The sequence below is a fragment of the Macaca fascicularis genome, chromosome X (assembly GCF_037993035.2).
Source record: "Macaca fascicularis isolate 582-1 chromosome X, T2T-MFA8v1.1".
NCBI lineage: Eukaryota > Metazoa > Chordata > Mammalia > Primates > Cercopithecidae > Macaca > Macaca fascicularis.
In genome coordinates, this window is record NC_088395.1 from 121,258,624 (window position 1) to 121,272,022 (window position 13,399).

Genomic DNA, 13,399 nt, shown 5'->3' on the forward strand with positions numbered 1-13,399 from the left:
TGTATGCTATTGCTTCAAATGCCATAGACACAACTTTAAAATCAACTCATTTGTGCCTCAAAACCTCACACACCTTTTAAGAAATTAGGAAAAAATAAAAAGTAGTCTGTTTACTTACATGTTTACCATTTCAGGTGCTCCTCTTTCCTCCAGTAGTTGTGAGTTTCCACCTGGTATCATATTCAACAGCCTGAAGAACTTCCCTTAGCATTCTTTTTTTCCCCAACTTTTATTTTAAGTTCAGGGATGTATGTGCAGGGTATGCAGGTTTGTTACGTAGGTAAATGCATCCCATGGTGGTTTGCTGCACAGATCATCCCATCACTTAGGTATTAAGCCCAGCATCCATTAGCTATTATTCCTAATGCCCTCCCTCTTCACCCTCTGGCAGGCCCCAGTGTGTATTGTTCCTAGCTATGTGTCCATGTGATCTTGTGATTCAGCTGCCACTTCTAAGTGAGAAGACAAGGTATTTGCTTTTCTGTTCCTGTGTTAGTTTGCTGAAGATAATGGCTTCCAGCTCCATTTATATCCCTGCAAAGGGCATAATCTCTTTCCTTTTACGTCTGCATAGTATTCTATGGTTCATATGTACCACATTTTCTTTACCCAGTCTATCATTGATGGGCATTTCGGTTGGTTCCAAGTCTTTGCTATTGTGAATAGTGCTGCAATGAATATATGCATGCATGTATCTTTATAACAGAACAATTTACATTCCTTTGGGTATATACTCAGTAATGGGATTGCTGTGTCGAATGGTATTTCTGCCTCTGGGTCTTTAAGGAATCATCACACTGTCTTCCACAATGGTTAAACTAATTTACACTCCCACCAAGAGTGTGAAAGTGTTCCTTTTTCTCCGCGACCTCACCACCCTCTATTGTTTCTGGACTTTTTAATAATCGCCGTTCTGGCTGACATGAGATGATATCTCATTGTGGTTTTGATTTGCATTTCTCTAGTGATCAGTGATGTTGAGCTTGTTTTCATATATTTTTTTGGCCACATGAATAGCTTCTTTGGAGAAGTGTCTGTTCATGTCCTTTGCCCACTTTTTAATGGAGTTGTTTTTTTCTTGTAAATTTGTTTAAGCTGCTTGTACACTCTGGATATTAGACCTTTGTCAGGTTGCAAAGATTTTCTCTCATTCTGTAGGTTGTCTGCTCATTCTTATGATAGTTTCTTTTGCTGTGCAGAAGCTCTTTAGTTTAATTAGATCCCATTTGTCAATTTCTGCTTTTGTTCCAATTGCTTTTGGTGTCCTCATCTTAAAATCTTTGCCAGTGCCTATATTCTGAATGGTATTGCCTGGGTTTTCTTCTAAAGTTTTTATAGTGTTGGGTTTTACATTTAAGTCTTTAATCCATCTTGAGTTGATTATTGTATATGGTGTAATAAAGGGATCCAGTTTCAGTTTTCTGCATATGGCTAGTCAGTTCTCCAAGCACCTCTTATTAAACAGGAAATCCTTTCCCCATTGCTTGTATTTGTCAAGTTGGTCAAATATCAGATAACTGTAGGTGTGCAGTCTTATTTCTGAGATCTCCTCTGTTCCATTGGTCTATGTGTCTGTTTTTGTACCAGTACCATGCTGTTTTGGTTACTGTGGCCCAACAGTATAGTTTGAAGTTGAGTAATGTGATGCCTCCAGCTTTGTTCTTTTTGCTTAGGATTGCCTTGGCTATTTGGGCTCTTTTTTGGTTCCATATGAATTTTTAAAGTTTCTTCTAATTCTGTGAAGAATTTCAATGGTAGTATAATGGGAATAGTATAGAATCTATAACTTTAGGCAGTTATGGGCATTTTAATTACATAGATTCTATCCATGAGCATGGAATGTTTTTCCATTTGTTTATGTCATCTCTGATTACTTTGAGCAGTGGTTTGTAGTTCTCCTTAAAGAGGTCCTTCACTTCCCTTATTAGCTATATTCCTAAGTATTTTATTCTTTTTTTGGCACTTGTGAATGGAAGTTAATTCTTTGGCTCTTAGCTTGCCTGTTGTTTCTGTATAGGAATGCGCTATCTCAGGCAGGCTCCACCCTGTTGCTGGTGGCTGGCTGGAATTCCATACCATTGACTCTTATCTTGTGAGATGCCATGGAAGTGGGGCCCGCAGAACAATGCTGCTTGGCTCCCTGGATTCAGCCTTCCTAGTGGTATGTACAGACCACCCACTTTGCCTGAGTCGCAGACACCTTTGTTGGGGATCCTGGGGTCAGAGCATGTAAAGCCCCTGGGTCTCTGTGTTTGCCTGAGCAGCTGCTTTGCTGAGACTCCACACAGCTCTGTGTGTTGGACCCAAGGCCCTGGTGGCGTAGGTTCACAAGGGGATCTCCTGATTCGTAGGTTGCAAAGATCTGTGGGAGAAGCATGGTTTCCCACGGTCACATAATCACTCATCGCTTCCCATGACTGGATGTGAGGGTTCCCTTGGCTCTGTGTTGCTCCCAGTTGGGCCATTGCCCCACCTGTCTTTTCTTTGTTCTCCATCGGTTGAGTTGTTTCCTGATCAGTCCTAAAGTGAGTACCTGGATATTTCAGTTGAAGATACTGTATTCACTCACCCCTTTTGTTCCTCTCTGTGAATGCCGTGGACTACAGCTGCTTCTAATCGACCGTCTTGGTCCTCTTAGCATTCTTTTAATGAAGTTCTGTTGGCAACAAATTCGCTCAGCTTTAGTTGACGTGAAAAAGTCTTAATTTTACCTTCATTTATGAAGTATATGATCACTGAACATAAAATTCTGGGTTGACAGATGTGCGTTTGTTGCTCTAGTTTTTACTTTATTCTTTTTAAAGATGATTTTATCTTCTGTCCTCCATGTTATCTGATATGACACCCTTGGATATTTCTCTTTTTTCCTCTTATTAAGCTTTATTTTAATGAGTTTGAAAATTCTGTGACAGATTTTTGGTCAGAGTATTTCCATTAAAAAGTGCTGATTTTAAAAACTAATAACTTAAAACTGCCACATGCAAAAAAAAGGGGGATCCATAAAACATTCTCTTTTTCTTCTGAAGGTTTTACAATGCATTGTTATCATTAACCAGTCTTTTACTATTAAACTTAAAAGGCTAATTGAAACAAACAGTTCTGAGACCATTCTTCCACCACTGATTAAAACTGGGGTGGCAGGTATTAGGGATAATATTCATCTAGACTTCTGAGCTTTCTGTCAAACTTGGTGACGTTGCCAGCTCCAACAGCCTTCTTGTCCCTTGCTTTGATGACACATCATCATGATATGATGTCTATCTCGTATCATGAACAGCAAAATGACTCAGAGGAGGATAGTGTGAGATACTGTCAACACACATGGGTCTGCCAGGAGCCATATCAATGACAATGACTGCAGCATTACCAGACTTCAAGAACTCCTGTCAGCCTGAAATAAATTTCCTCTCCATGCAAAATAACCCATAGAAACAGATAACCCTGCAGGTTAACAATAATTTCCCTATGTTTTCATTTTGATGTTTATCAAGCTGTTCTAGGAAATGTATTCTATAATCTCTTTTGTATCACGATTTATTATTCATCTCTCGGCAGTCTGTTTCCTGTCTTCACTATAATTGTTCTCTCTATAATCACCAATGACCTTTTTATTTTCGAAGATAGAGAAATTGTTTCAAATTCTAGACCTCTATGTGGCATTTGAAACTGTTGCGGATGTCTTCTTCAGAACACTCCTTCCCTTTGTCTGTAATGACATAACTTTTCACTTACACTGAATTGTTGTCATGTGGCTGACACTCATTTTGCACATTTTGCTGCTGGTGGTTTTGATCCTACCAGAAGATGTCAAAAGAAATTATTCAGACCAGTTTCACACATGTACTGACAATGACACCTCTCTAATAACTACTGTCTGGCCAACAAGGGTTATAAGACACTATGGGTTGTATGAAGCATCACAATTTCAAAGATGTTAAAATCTGAAAGAAATGTGCCTCTTAGAATCATTGGCATATGACCTTATGGTTTGAAGAGAACTGATCTGTGTTGCTTGAATTCAAGGCTTTAAGACATAATGTAAACCTTTTTATACATCCTCTGAACTTACCTCTTTTGCAGTAAAATAACTTCATCAACTAATGGGCTTTTAAGAGGTTGCAATGAGATAATGCATGTAAAGTATGTAATGCAGATAAAGTATCAGAGTCAGTAAGCATCATAATAAGTACTTAACGAATGATAGTAGTAGTAGTTGTAACAGCAGTAGTAGTTATAATAGTGGTAACATTATATTTTGAATAAAATAGTAGTAGAAGTAACATATGATATTTTCAGTAAAGCTTTAACTTTAACCATGTTACTGAATTTAATATTCTAAAATGCTAAGACTCTTATATGTTTACTGAAGGCATTCTTCCTCTCAGAGTTTAAGTAACCTTAATAAATAATAACCAATTTTCAGAGATTTGCAACAACTGAATTAGATAATGCATGTGAAATATATTTGACAGTTTATTAGTTGAAGAAGTACCTAAGATTTCCAGCACAACATGAATTATAATTTATCTTTGTTGGTTCTAAAATTCTAAGGAAGATGATACAGACTTATTGAAGTTAAACTCAGAAAAGTGATTCCATCTAATAATTTCTTTTATGTTTTTTTGTCCAGATTGAATAAAATATATATAAAAGTATATAACAGTTATGAAATATGTGGCTTAGTGTGTGACAAATAAGCCCTCAGTAAAAGGTATTATTATTGGAATTATTGTTAGTGACACCCGATATTTTCAATGGTAGTTCATATCTACTTTTCCTCTTTGGCCAAATCAGGAATTTCAAAAATATTGAAGATTGCCTCATGATATTTGCTAAACTTACTTAATTTTTCTGAAGTTAACTTCATAAAACAACGTGTGCCTTTCAGAATTTTTATAAAAATGAATGAGGTGATGAATTTAAAGTGTTTTGTTGCCAGTATTGCTGTTATTTATATTTACCAGACATGATAATATCGCATGAATTACTATTGGTTGAAATAAAAATGCTAAGACAAACAAACGCATTTGCCGAACTTAACTCTCTAGTGCTTAAATAACTTAATGCATTAACGTAGAACAGCAGTTCTCAAGCTCTTTGGTGTCAGGACCCCTTTATACGCTTCAAAATAATTGAGGGTTCCAAAAGAGTTTTTGCTTATGTGGCTTATATTTATTGATATTTATGGTATTAGAAATTAAAACTGAGAAATGTTTAAAATATTTAGGAATAATTTTATTTTCAATAATAATAATAAACCCATCTAAGGTTAACATAAAAACATATTTTTGAAAACTATAATCTCCAAAACAAATCAGAGAGAAAACAGGCGCATTATTTTATAGTTTTGAAAATTTATTGTTTTATTTATTTATTTATTTTAGATGGAATTTTGTTCTGTCACCCAGGCTGGAGTGCAGTGGCGAGATCTCAGCCCACTGCAACCTCTGCCTCCTGGGTTCAAGCGATTCTCCTGCCTCAGCCTCCCAAGTAGCTGGGATTATAAGCACATGCTATCATCCCTGGCTAATTTTTGTATTTTTAGTAGAGACTGAGTGGCACCATGTTGACCGGGCAGGTCTTGAACTCCTGACTTCAGGTGATCTGCCCACCTCAGCCTTTCAAAGTGCTGTGATTACAGGCGCGAGCCACTGCACCCAGCCCACAGTTTTGAAAATCTCTTTTAATATCTTGTTTGACAGAAAGAAAGCTAGGTTCTCATATATGTATCCACATTCAACCAGTTGTGATATGTTGTTGTGGTTGAAATTTATGAAGAAAATGCAGTTTTAAAGACAGTTAGGAAAGGAAAACCTAGCAAGCTTTCTAAAAGTCTCAGAGCCCCCTAGGGTCCTTGAACCACACCTTGAGAACTACTGACACTTACCTTTTATTTTTTTTTAAAGTATTGAATAAGACAGTGTGTACAACATATATTGTTATTAATGCTGCTTGTGTTGTTGCTTTTTATAATTTCCTCATATGTTTGAAATAACTTGAATTTCTTCTTGTTTTGTTGATTGCATTCATGGTTTCTAAAAACAAAAGAAAATGAATGACAGTGCAGATTTGGTAAAGTGGTTAAGCTACTTTGCCAAGTAATACCTGTCTTATAAAGTTTTTAACCAAATTGAGATAATACATTCTACATCTGTAATGTCAGTAATATGCATGGTTCAGTGCCTGGCACAAAGGATACACTCAATAAATAGCAGCTATTAGAATCACCCTTTCCTCAATGCACAAAATATTATACAAATAGATGCCAGGGATAAAACTGGTCTCATCTACCCAATAACAGCTTCAGCTCATCTACAGTGACTTTGCTACCCTCTCTTGTTGTCCCTTGACAAGGCCTACTTTAGGCTCAAGAGTCCCTTAGACAAGTGAATAAATCATTTAATAGAAGTGAGCTAACATTGTGATAGAAGTGACTAATCTCCAGAGTTAGTCCCTGAATGATACCAACTTCCACCAATCTTATGGCCTGTGTGTGAGGCCTTCCCCAGAAACATCCAAGTGTGTCTATGAATACTTAGAATATATGCAGCATTTCCTGTGGGAAATTGAAGGTACATGCCTGAGTCATGATGTTTCCAGGGAAAGCAAATTCCCCAGATTGAGTTTCTAGCCCCACACTGTGGTATCTAGTGTTGGGTTGTTGGCAAGGTAGGAGATTGAAGAGGGAAACACCACTCCTGCATCGTTTATTGCTTTTGCTGTAAGGAACCTGGAAAGGTATCACGGAGTTTCCTACCAACACTTTGTCAGAAAATGGCCTTCTTCCCTGCAGTTGTTTCAAACCGGCGATTGAATGTTTCTACTTAGGGATCCGAATTTTTTTTTTTTTTTTTTTTTTTTTTTTTTTTGCTCTGGAAGGAATCACTTCCAAGGTTAACTGTGGCCAATCAGTTTTGGAGAGTTTTTAAAATCTGAGGTTTAACAGTGATGTTACTCTGTTTCAGAAAGGACCTCTATGTCTTCTTTTCTCTTTTTTTTTAGTTGAAAAAAATTATTAAGCTTTCTGTTTAGTAGTTGACTTTCAAAGATTACAAAAGTAGAATTATAAAATAAAGCCCGTGAACTCATCATCCAGCTCCAAGATTTATCAGCTTGTGGACGGTCTTGTTTCATCCATACTTTCATCCACTTCTCCCTCCCGTATTATTTTGAAATGACTCCAGACATCGTAATACTTCATCCTTAAGTGTTTTAGTATGCACATCTAAAAATAAAAGAGCTATCTTTTTATATAACCACAATATCAACACCTCCCCTAAAAATTAATGAACAATAATTATTTAATATCATCCAAAGGCTAGTCATTGTTCAGATTTTTAATTGTGTTATGAAAAATTTTAACATGTTTTTGCTTTCATCAAGATCCCAAGAAGTTCCACATATTATCATTACTTGACAGGTCTTTTAAGTATCTCTTAATGTATAAGTTCCCCCTCTAACATTTTCTCTTGTAAATTTTTTTAAAGAAACTCTTCCTTCTTTTAAACATCTTATATTAACTTTCTGCAGACTAATCTGCCACTAAAATATGTTATTAAGGTTAAGCCAATACTGATGTCCTTAGGGCATGCTTGATCTGCGCTCTTTATAGAGATTGCCTTACATTTATGATTTTTCAAATGAAGATTCTAACAACACAGTCTGGCAGCGTTCTTAACTTTTTTTTTTTTTTTAACTCTTAAGAAATATATTTTGTGTGGTTCTGCTATACTCTATATTCCCAAATTCCTGTTGAAATTTCCCTAGGCATTTCATCAAACTTGGTGAAAAATCACTTTCTCTTTTTTCCTTCTAATAATTGCCACTCCACCCCGTCCAGGTGCAAAGGTCTCTTCTTTAGGATCTGGCCATGCACTACTTGAGGAGACTTATTGTTTGCAGTGCCTCCTCATTTTCAGTCTTTCCTACTTTCCTGAATGGTGTGCCTAGGTTCAGATCTATAGATAGGCATGGAACAATACCCAGGGAAGTCTTGTCGTATCTGTGTGGCTTCCTCATCCTGTTACTTGGCTTCCTACTCTAGGAAAAGGCCAGTCATTTTAGAAATTCCATGTCTGAGGAAGAAGACTTAAAGATCACTTTCAAAACACTGTCTCCCTTCTGTGTTCCGAGAGATTAAACATCAGTCAGCATTCTCAGCAAGCTCTAGCAAAGAAGCATTGACCCATTTTTTTTCCCTCTTGATCATCCAGCCAGACACTCTATACCTGACTAGGCATGTTAACACAACTGGTAAGGACTTTCTGTTTCAGATTTGCCACAACTACTCATGTGTTCCTTAAGGTCAGCAAGGATCTCTGAGAATCCTTTTCTGTCTCCCCTCACAGTTCATGATGTAGACACCTACCAGCCCAGGATTCCTAATAATCTCTGATGGAATCCCACAAGTACAATCTGAACTTCCCAGGCTTTGACTTCCTGTGGACACAAGAGAGGATAGCAATCTCTATCTCTGTTTATTATCTATTTAGCTCTATGTATTGATGCAGGACCTCTTGAAGACCTACTGTGGTTATTTCTGAAAGTTTCCAGATTTCTTTCTTATGCTCAGGCACAAAATCACCTTCTTCTGCCACCTCCTCATTGATATTTTCTGACTGTGGGCCTATTTATTGAAGGAAATGCTTCTCTAGAGTACTACCTCTCAGTATTCTTAAAAACACAAAAGCTCAAAATTCCACACAGAAACCGGAGGACTGCATCTCTCCCAACTCTACATTTCACCCTCTCTTGACTTTGAAACATTGCTTATGCCCAGAGACTCAAAATAAAACAAACAAACAAACAAACAAAAATCCTTGCTAAAAAGATAATCCTTTCAGTCTCTGCTTATTGACTATTTCATAGTATTTCATAGTATGTTAGTATTTCATACTATTTCATAGTAGTTAGACTCTTCCCAACCAACCCTAATAGGCTATTATTACTATTACAGGTGGTATGTGTCTCATTTTTATTGAATTTGGAAGATGATATGCTAAAGAAAGAATGATTGACTTTATTAATGTCATCAAGTACAGATGTTAATTTATTCATCGATCCAACAAATATTTATTGAGTGCCTTCTATGAGCCAGGACGATTCTTGGAAATCCAACAAATTTGACACAACCGTGTCTCTAATATAGTTAATATCAATGAGGGTAATTCCATGCCTTCTATAGAATTTAGGGAGAAGGCATTCCTAACATGAAAAACACCATCATTTTCTGATGCCATACTGCTAGTGTTTCATGTGACTATCGATTATGCCGTGAATAGCTTTCAACAAATATCAGGTCTGAATTTCCTTCCGTAAAGTGCGAATTAATGTATGCCATTGAATACATCTGTTCAGTCCTTCAGTATTCTATAACAATGCCCTTCCTTTTTTCTTCCTTTAGGTGTATCAGTTCCTATCCCTGTGATTGGACTGAGGGACGAAGACAAGGTGTTCGTGAACAACACGACGTGCGTGCTCAACGACCCAAATTTCGTTCTTATTGGGTCCTTCGTAGCTTTCTTCATACCGCTGACGATTATGGTGATTACCTATTGCCTGACGATCTACGTTCTTCGCCGACAAGCTTTGATGTTACTGCACGGCCACACCGAGGAACCGCCTGGACTAAGTCTGGATTTCCTGAAGTGCTGCAAGAGGAATACGGCCGAGGAAGAGAACGCTGCAAACCCTAACCAAGACCAGAACGCACGCCGAAGAAGGAAGAAGGAGAGACGTCCTAGGGGCACCATGCAGGCTATCAACAATGAAAGAAAAGCTTCGAAAGTTCTTGGGATTGTTTTCTTTGTGTTTCTGATCATGTGGTGCCCATTTTTCATTACCAATATTCTGTCGGTTCTTTGTGAGAAGTCCTGTAACCAAAAGCTCATGGAAAAGCTTCTGAATGTGTTTGTTTGGATTGGCTATGTGTGTTCAGGAATCAATCCTCTGGTGTATACTCTCTTCAACAAAATTTACCGAAGGGCATTCTCCAACTATTTGCGCTGCAATTATAAGGTAGAGAAAAAGCCTCCTGTCAGGCAAATTCCAAGAGTTGCCGCCACTGCTTTGTCAGGGAGGGAGCTTAATGTTAACATTTATCGGCATACCAATGAACCGGTGATCAAGAAAGCCAGTGACAATGAGCCCGGTATAGAGATGCAAGCTGAGAATTTAGAGTTACCAGTAAATCCCTCCAGTGTGGTTAGCGAAAGGATTAGTAGTGTGTGAGAAAGAACAGCACAGTCTTTTCCTACAGTACAAGCTACACGTGTAGGAAAATTTTCTTCTTTTTCTGTTGGTCTTAACTAATGTAAATATTGCTGTCTGAAAAAAGGTGTTTTTACATATAGCTTTGCAACCTTGTACTTTACAATCATGCTTACATTAGTGAGATTTAGGGTTCTATATTTACTGTTTATAGTAGATGGAGACTAACTTATTTTGATTGTTTGATGAATAAAATGTTTATTTTTGCCCTCCCTCCCTTCTTTCCTTCCTTTTTTTCCTTTCTTCCTTCCTTTCTCTCTTTCTTTTGTGCATATGGCAATGTTCATGTTCATCTCAGGTGGCATTTGCAGGTGACCAGAATGAGGCACATGACAGTGGTTATATTTCAACCACACCTAAATTAACAAAATCAGTGGATATTTGTTCCGGGTTAACAGTAAATATACGCTTTAAATTCCTGCTCTGCTCATCTACACATATAAACACAGTAAGATAGGTTCTGCTTTCTGATACATCTGTCAGTGAGTCAGAGGCAGAACTTAGTCTTGTTGTTCATATAGGGGCAAAATTTGACATTGTCAGAATGTTGTGTCGGTATTTACTGCAATGTCTGTCCCTAAACATAGTGGTATTTTAACATAGCAGCTGGTTAACCAGGACTACAGAAGTGGAAGGATGATGAGATATAATACACCAAATAGCTTTTCACTTCTTAAAGACAATGTTCAAATTCTGGCTATTACAACAAGCAAACTGAAATTAGTGTTTTCATTCTGGTCCTTAGTAAATTCCTAATTCTATGATTAAACTGGGAAATGAAATCCCAGAGTTATTTCCCAATCCAGGATTCAACATCAATTGGGTTTTGATCTCAGCATCCTGGAAATTTGTGTGCTTCACACAAGGTGAAATTAGTATTTTGAGCCTTATTAAAATATTTTCTTAATTATGGTACCTCTATCTATAGGACTTAATTTAGCAGTCCATTTTTGAGTAAAACTTGTATTGGAAGTAGAGGTGGTAGAAACTTTGGAAGTTTTACTTGATTAAGGACTACAGAATTGGGCCCTTAGAATGTGGGAAAAAAAAAGTAATTAAAAAGACACTTTTACCGAACTCTAGGAATTACAGAAATACAGAGTTTCCATTTGGATTTTAAGCAAAATTTATCTCATTTTCAGATCCTTCCAAACTCTCTAGTGCAGGAAAAGGCTGCAGCTAATTTGTGAAAGTGGCAAGCTCTTCATTGCACTGCAATTACGTACCAGAAGTTTAAATCTTTGTTAAAATATAGTGTTGTGTTACAATAAGTGTTGGCCATCGTTTCTTTCGTGGGCCTGCTGCTCTCTAAGAATTCAGTAGCATTTTAATAGTTTCTAAACCGTGAAAGGTTTTCAAGCATTGCTAAAGTCAGACCATTCAGTCTATGCTGTGTGCAGAGTATACAAGTGTTTCTAGTAACAGTATTTCCGTATGTGTCCATTTCACACAACTGTGGATAAACTTCCGAAGAATTTATGATGCTAGTTCTTACACTCGACAGTTACTTACACATCTGAGAGGGTGCCTCTCAGTATCTTAAAATTGGTTAATGAAAAATGTGAATTTCTAAAACCCCTGGTCTGTGTTCTCAACACACAGCATAGATAAATCCAATAGTCTGCCACAGGGGCAGTGGAAGAGCTGCTGTATTTGAGGAAACTCATACAGTCTCTATTTGATTTGCAACACTGCCAAACATCAGTCAATTGCTTGAGCATGCCCAAATATAACACGAAAGTCAAGTCTACCTGCCTTGCCTGTTAGGTCTGTTGAAGTGCATGTTAAAATAATTATATGAAACAGAATGAGATGATTTAATTCTTACCGAAATGAAAATGTCTGAAGAAACACAGCATGCATTTAGCATGAGTTCTGCACATACAGATGGTGCCCTGCATGTATGCCATGTATGTTGCATGAATCCATCGATTTGTATTAATGTAGGGCAGAATAGCTGATGGAAGAAGGGCTGAAGAAAATTCTTCAGCAATCCTTTAAAAGACCATGCATTCAGATCTGAAGTAGTGTGAGTGTTAGAAAAAAATGGAAACATCTGATTTCTGAACTATCAGGGCAAGCTCATAGCACATGTTTTACAAAGAAATAAAATATAAACCACAGATTTCCGAAAGTACTAGCAATAAGTTGAATGATAATAGCTTACAGCACATTTGTTAATGATTCTTATGTCATCAAGTAGTAGTACTTAATAGTACCCAACATGGTAATTATCCTCAAATTGTGTGCTATTCGTAAGTTCTGTGCAGTTTGGTATGAAACAAATATACTCATTTGGATATAAATCTTACCCTTCAATGTTAAATCTACAAACTTTTATAAATGTTTTAAAAGAAGTCCATGTGATAAATGTAAAGGTGATGAATTTACCATCAAACAAATCATTTTGATGTATTATTATATATGTATATCTGTGTAAGACACGTGCAACAGACTGCCTTATATTATTTTCTGTAATTCTTCTCCTTTGTCAAATGGTATTTTTTGTGAATGGTTGCAAAGTGTTGTCTTATTCCTAATTCCTGTATGTTATCCACTACAGGTTTTGTGAGACTTCCTATTAATTTATTAAATTTATTAAATGTTGAATAATCTGTCACATGTCTTTTTTCCCCCCGAATCTTTCAAGGGAAAAATATACCACTTGACTTCATTTTCATAGAAAATGAAATTGAATCCTGTAAAATAAGTTGACAAAGACAAATGCAACCAGAAAAGATCACTTTCTTTTCAGTAATGATGCGGGTACTCAAAGACTATAGCATCAGAGGAAAAACAAGAGGTGTGAATGACAAAAACAATATCAACAACAGCATCACCAATTCCTCATGAACAAAATAACCACACTCCCAAATTGTTCTGCCTTCCTTACTTGAGCAAGGACTGGGGTGGTTCACATGCTCTCCTTGTTATAGCTGTCAGTACTGGCTTATTCCCACTAGAATCTAAGCTCCCAAGGACAAAAAGAACCGTGTTTATCCTGTAGATGGTTTTGTCTCCAACATTTAGCAGCATCTCTACATTCAACATGTATTCATTGAGTATTAATATTTGCTAGTACCAGGCCTGTGGCTCATGCCTGTAATCCCAGCACTTTGGGAGGCTGAAG

General features: G+C 37.0%; 1 protein-coding gene across 3 annotated transcripts in view; it reads left to right on the forward strand.

Moving 5' to 3' along the window:
* Positions 1-12,879, forward strand: part of HTR2C (5-hydroxytryptamine receptor 2C) — a 294,885-nt gene extending 282,006 nt beyond the window's left edge. For all 3 annotated transcript variants that reach the window (XM_005594406.4, XM_005594407.5, XM_074029302.1), the window contains one exon: positions 9,404-12,879. In XM_005594406.4, the coding sequence (XP_005594463.1) occupies positions 9,404-10,230 (827 nt within the window). In that variant the 3' untranslated portion in view covers positions 10,231-12,879. The remainder of the gene's footprint in view (positions 1-9,403) is intronic.
* Positions 12,880-13,399: the final 520 nt, after the last annotated feature.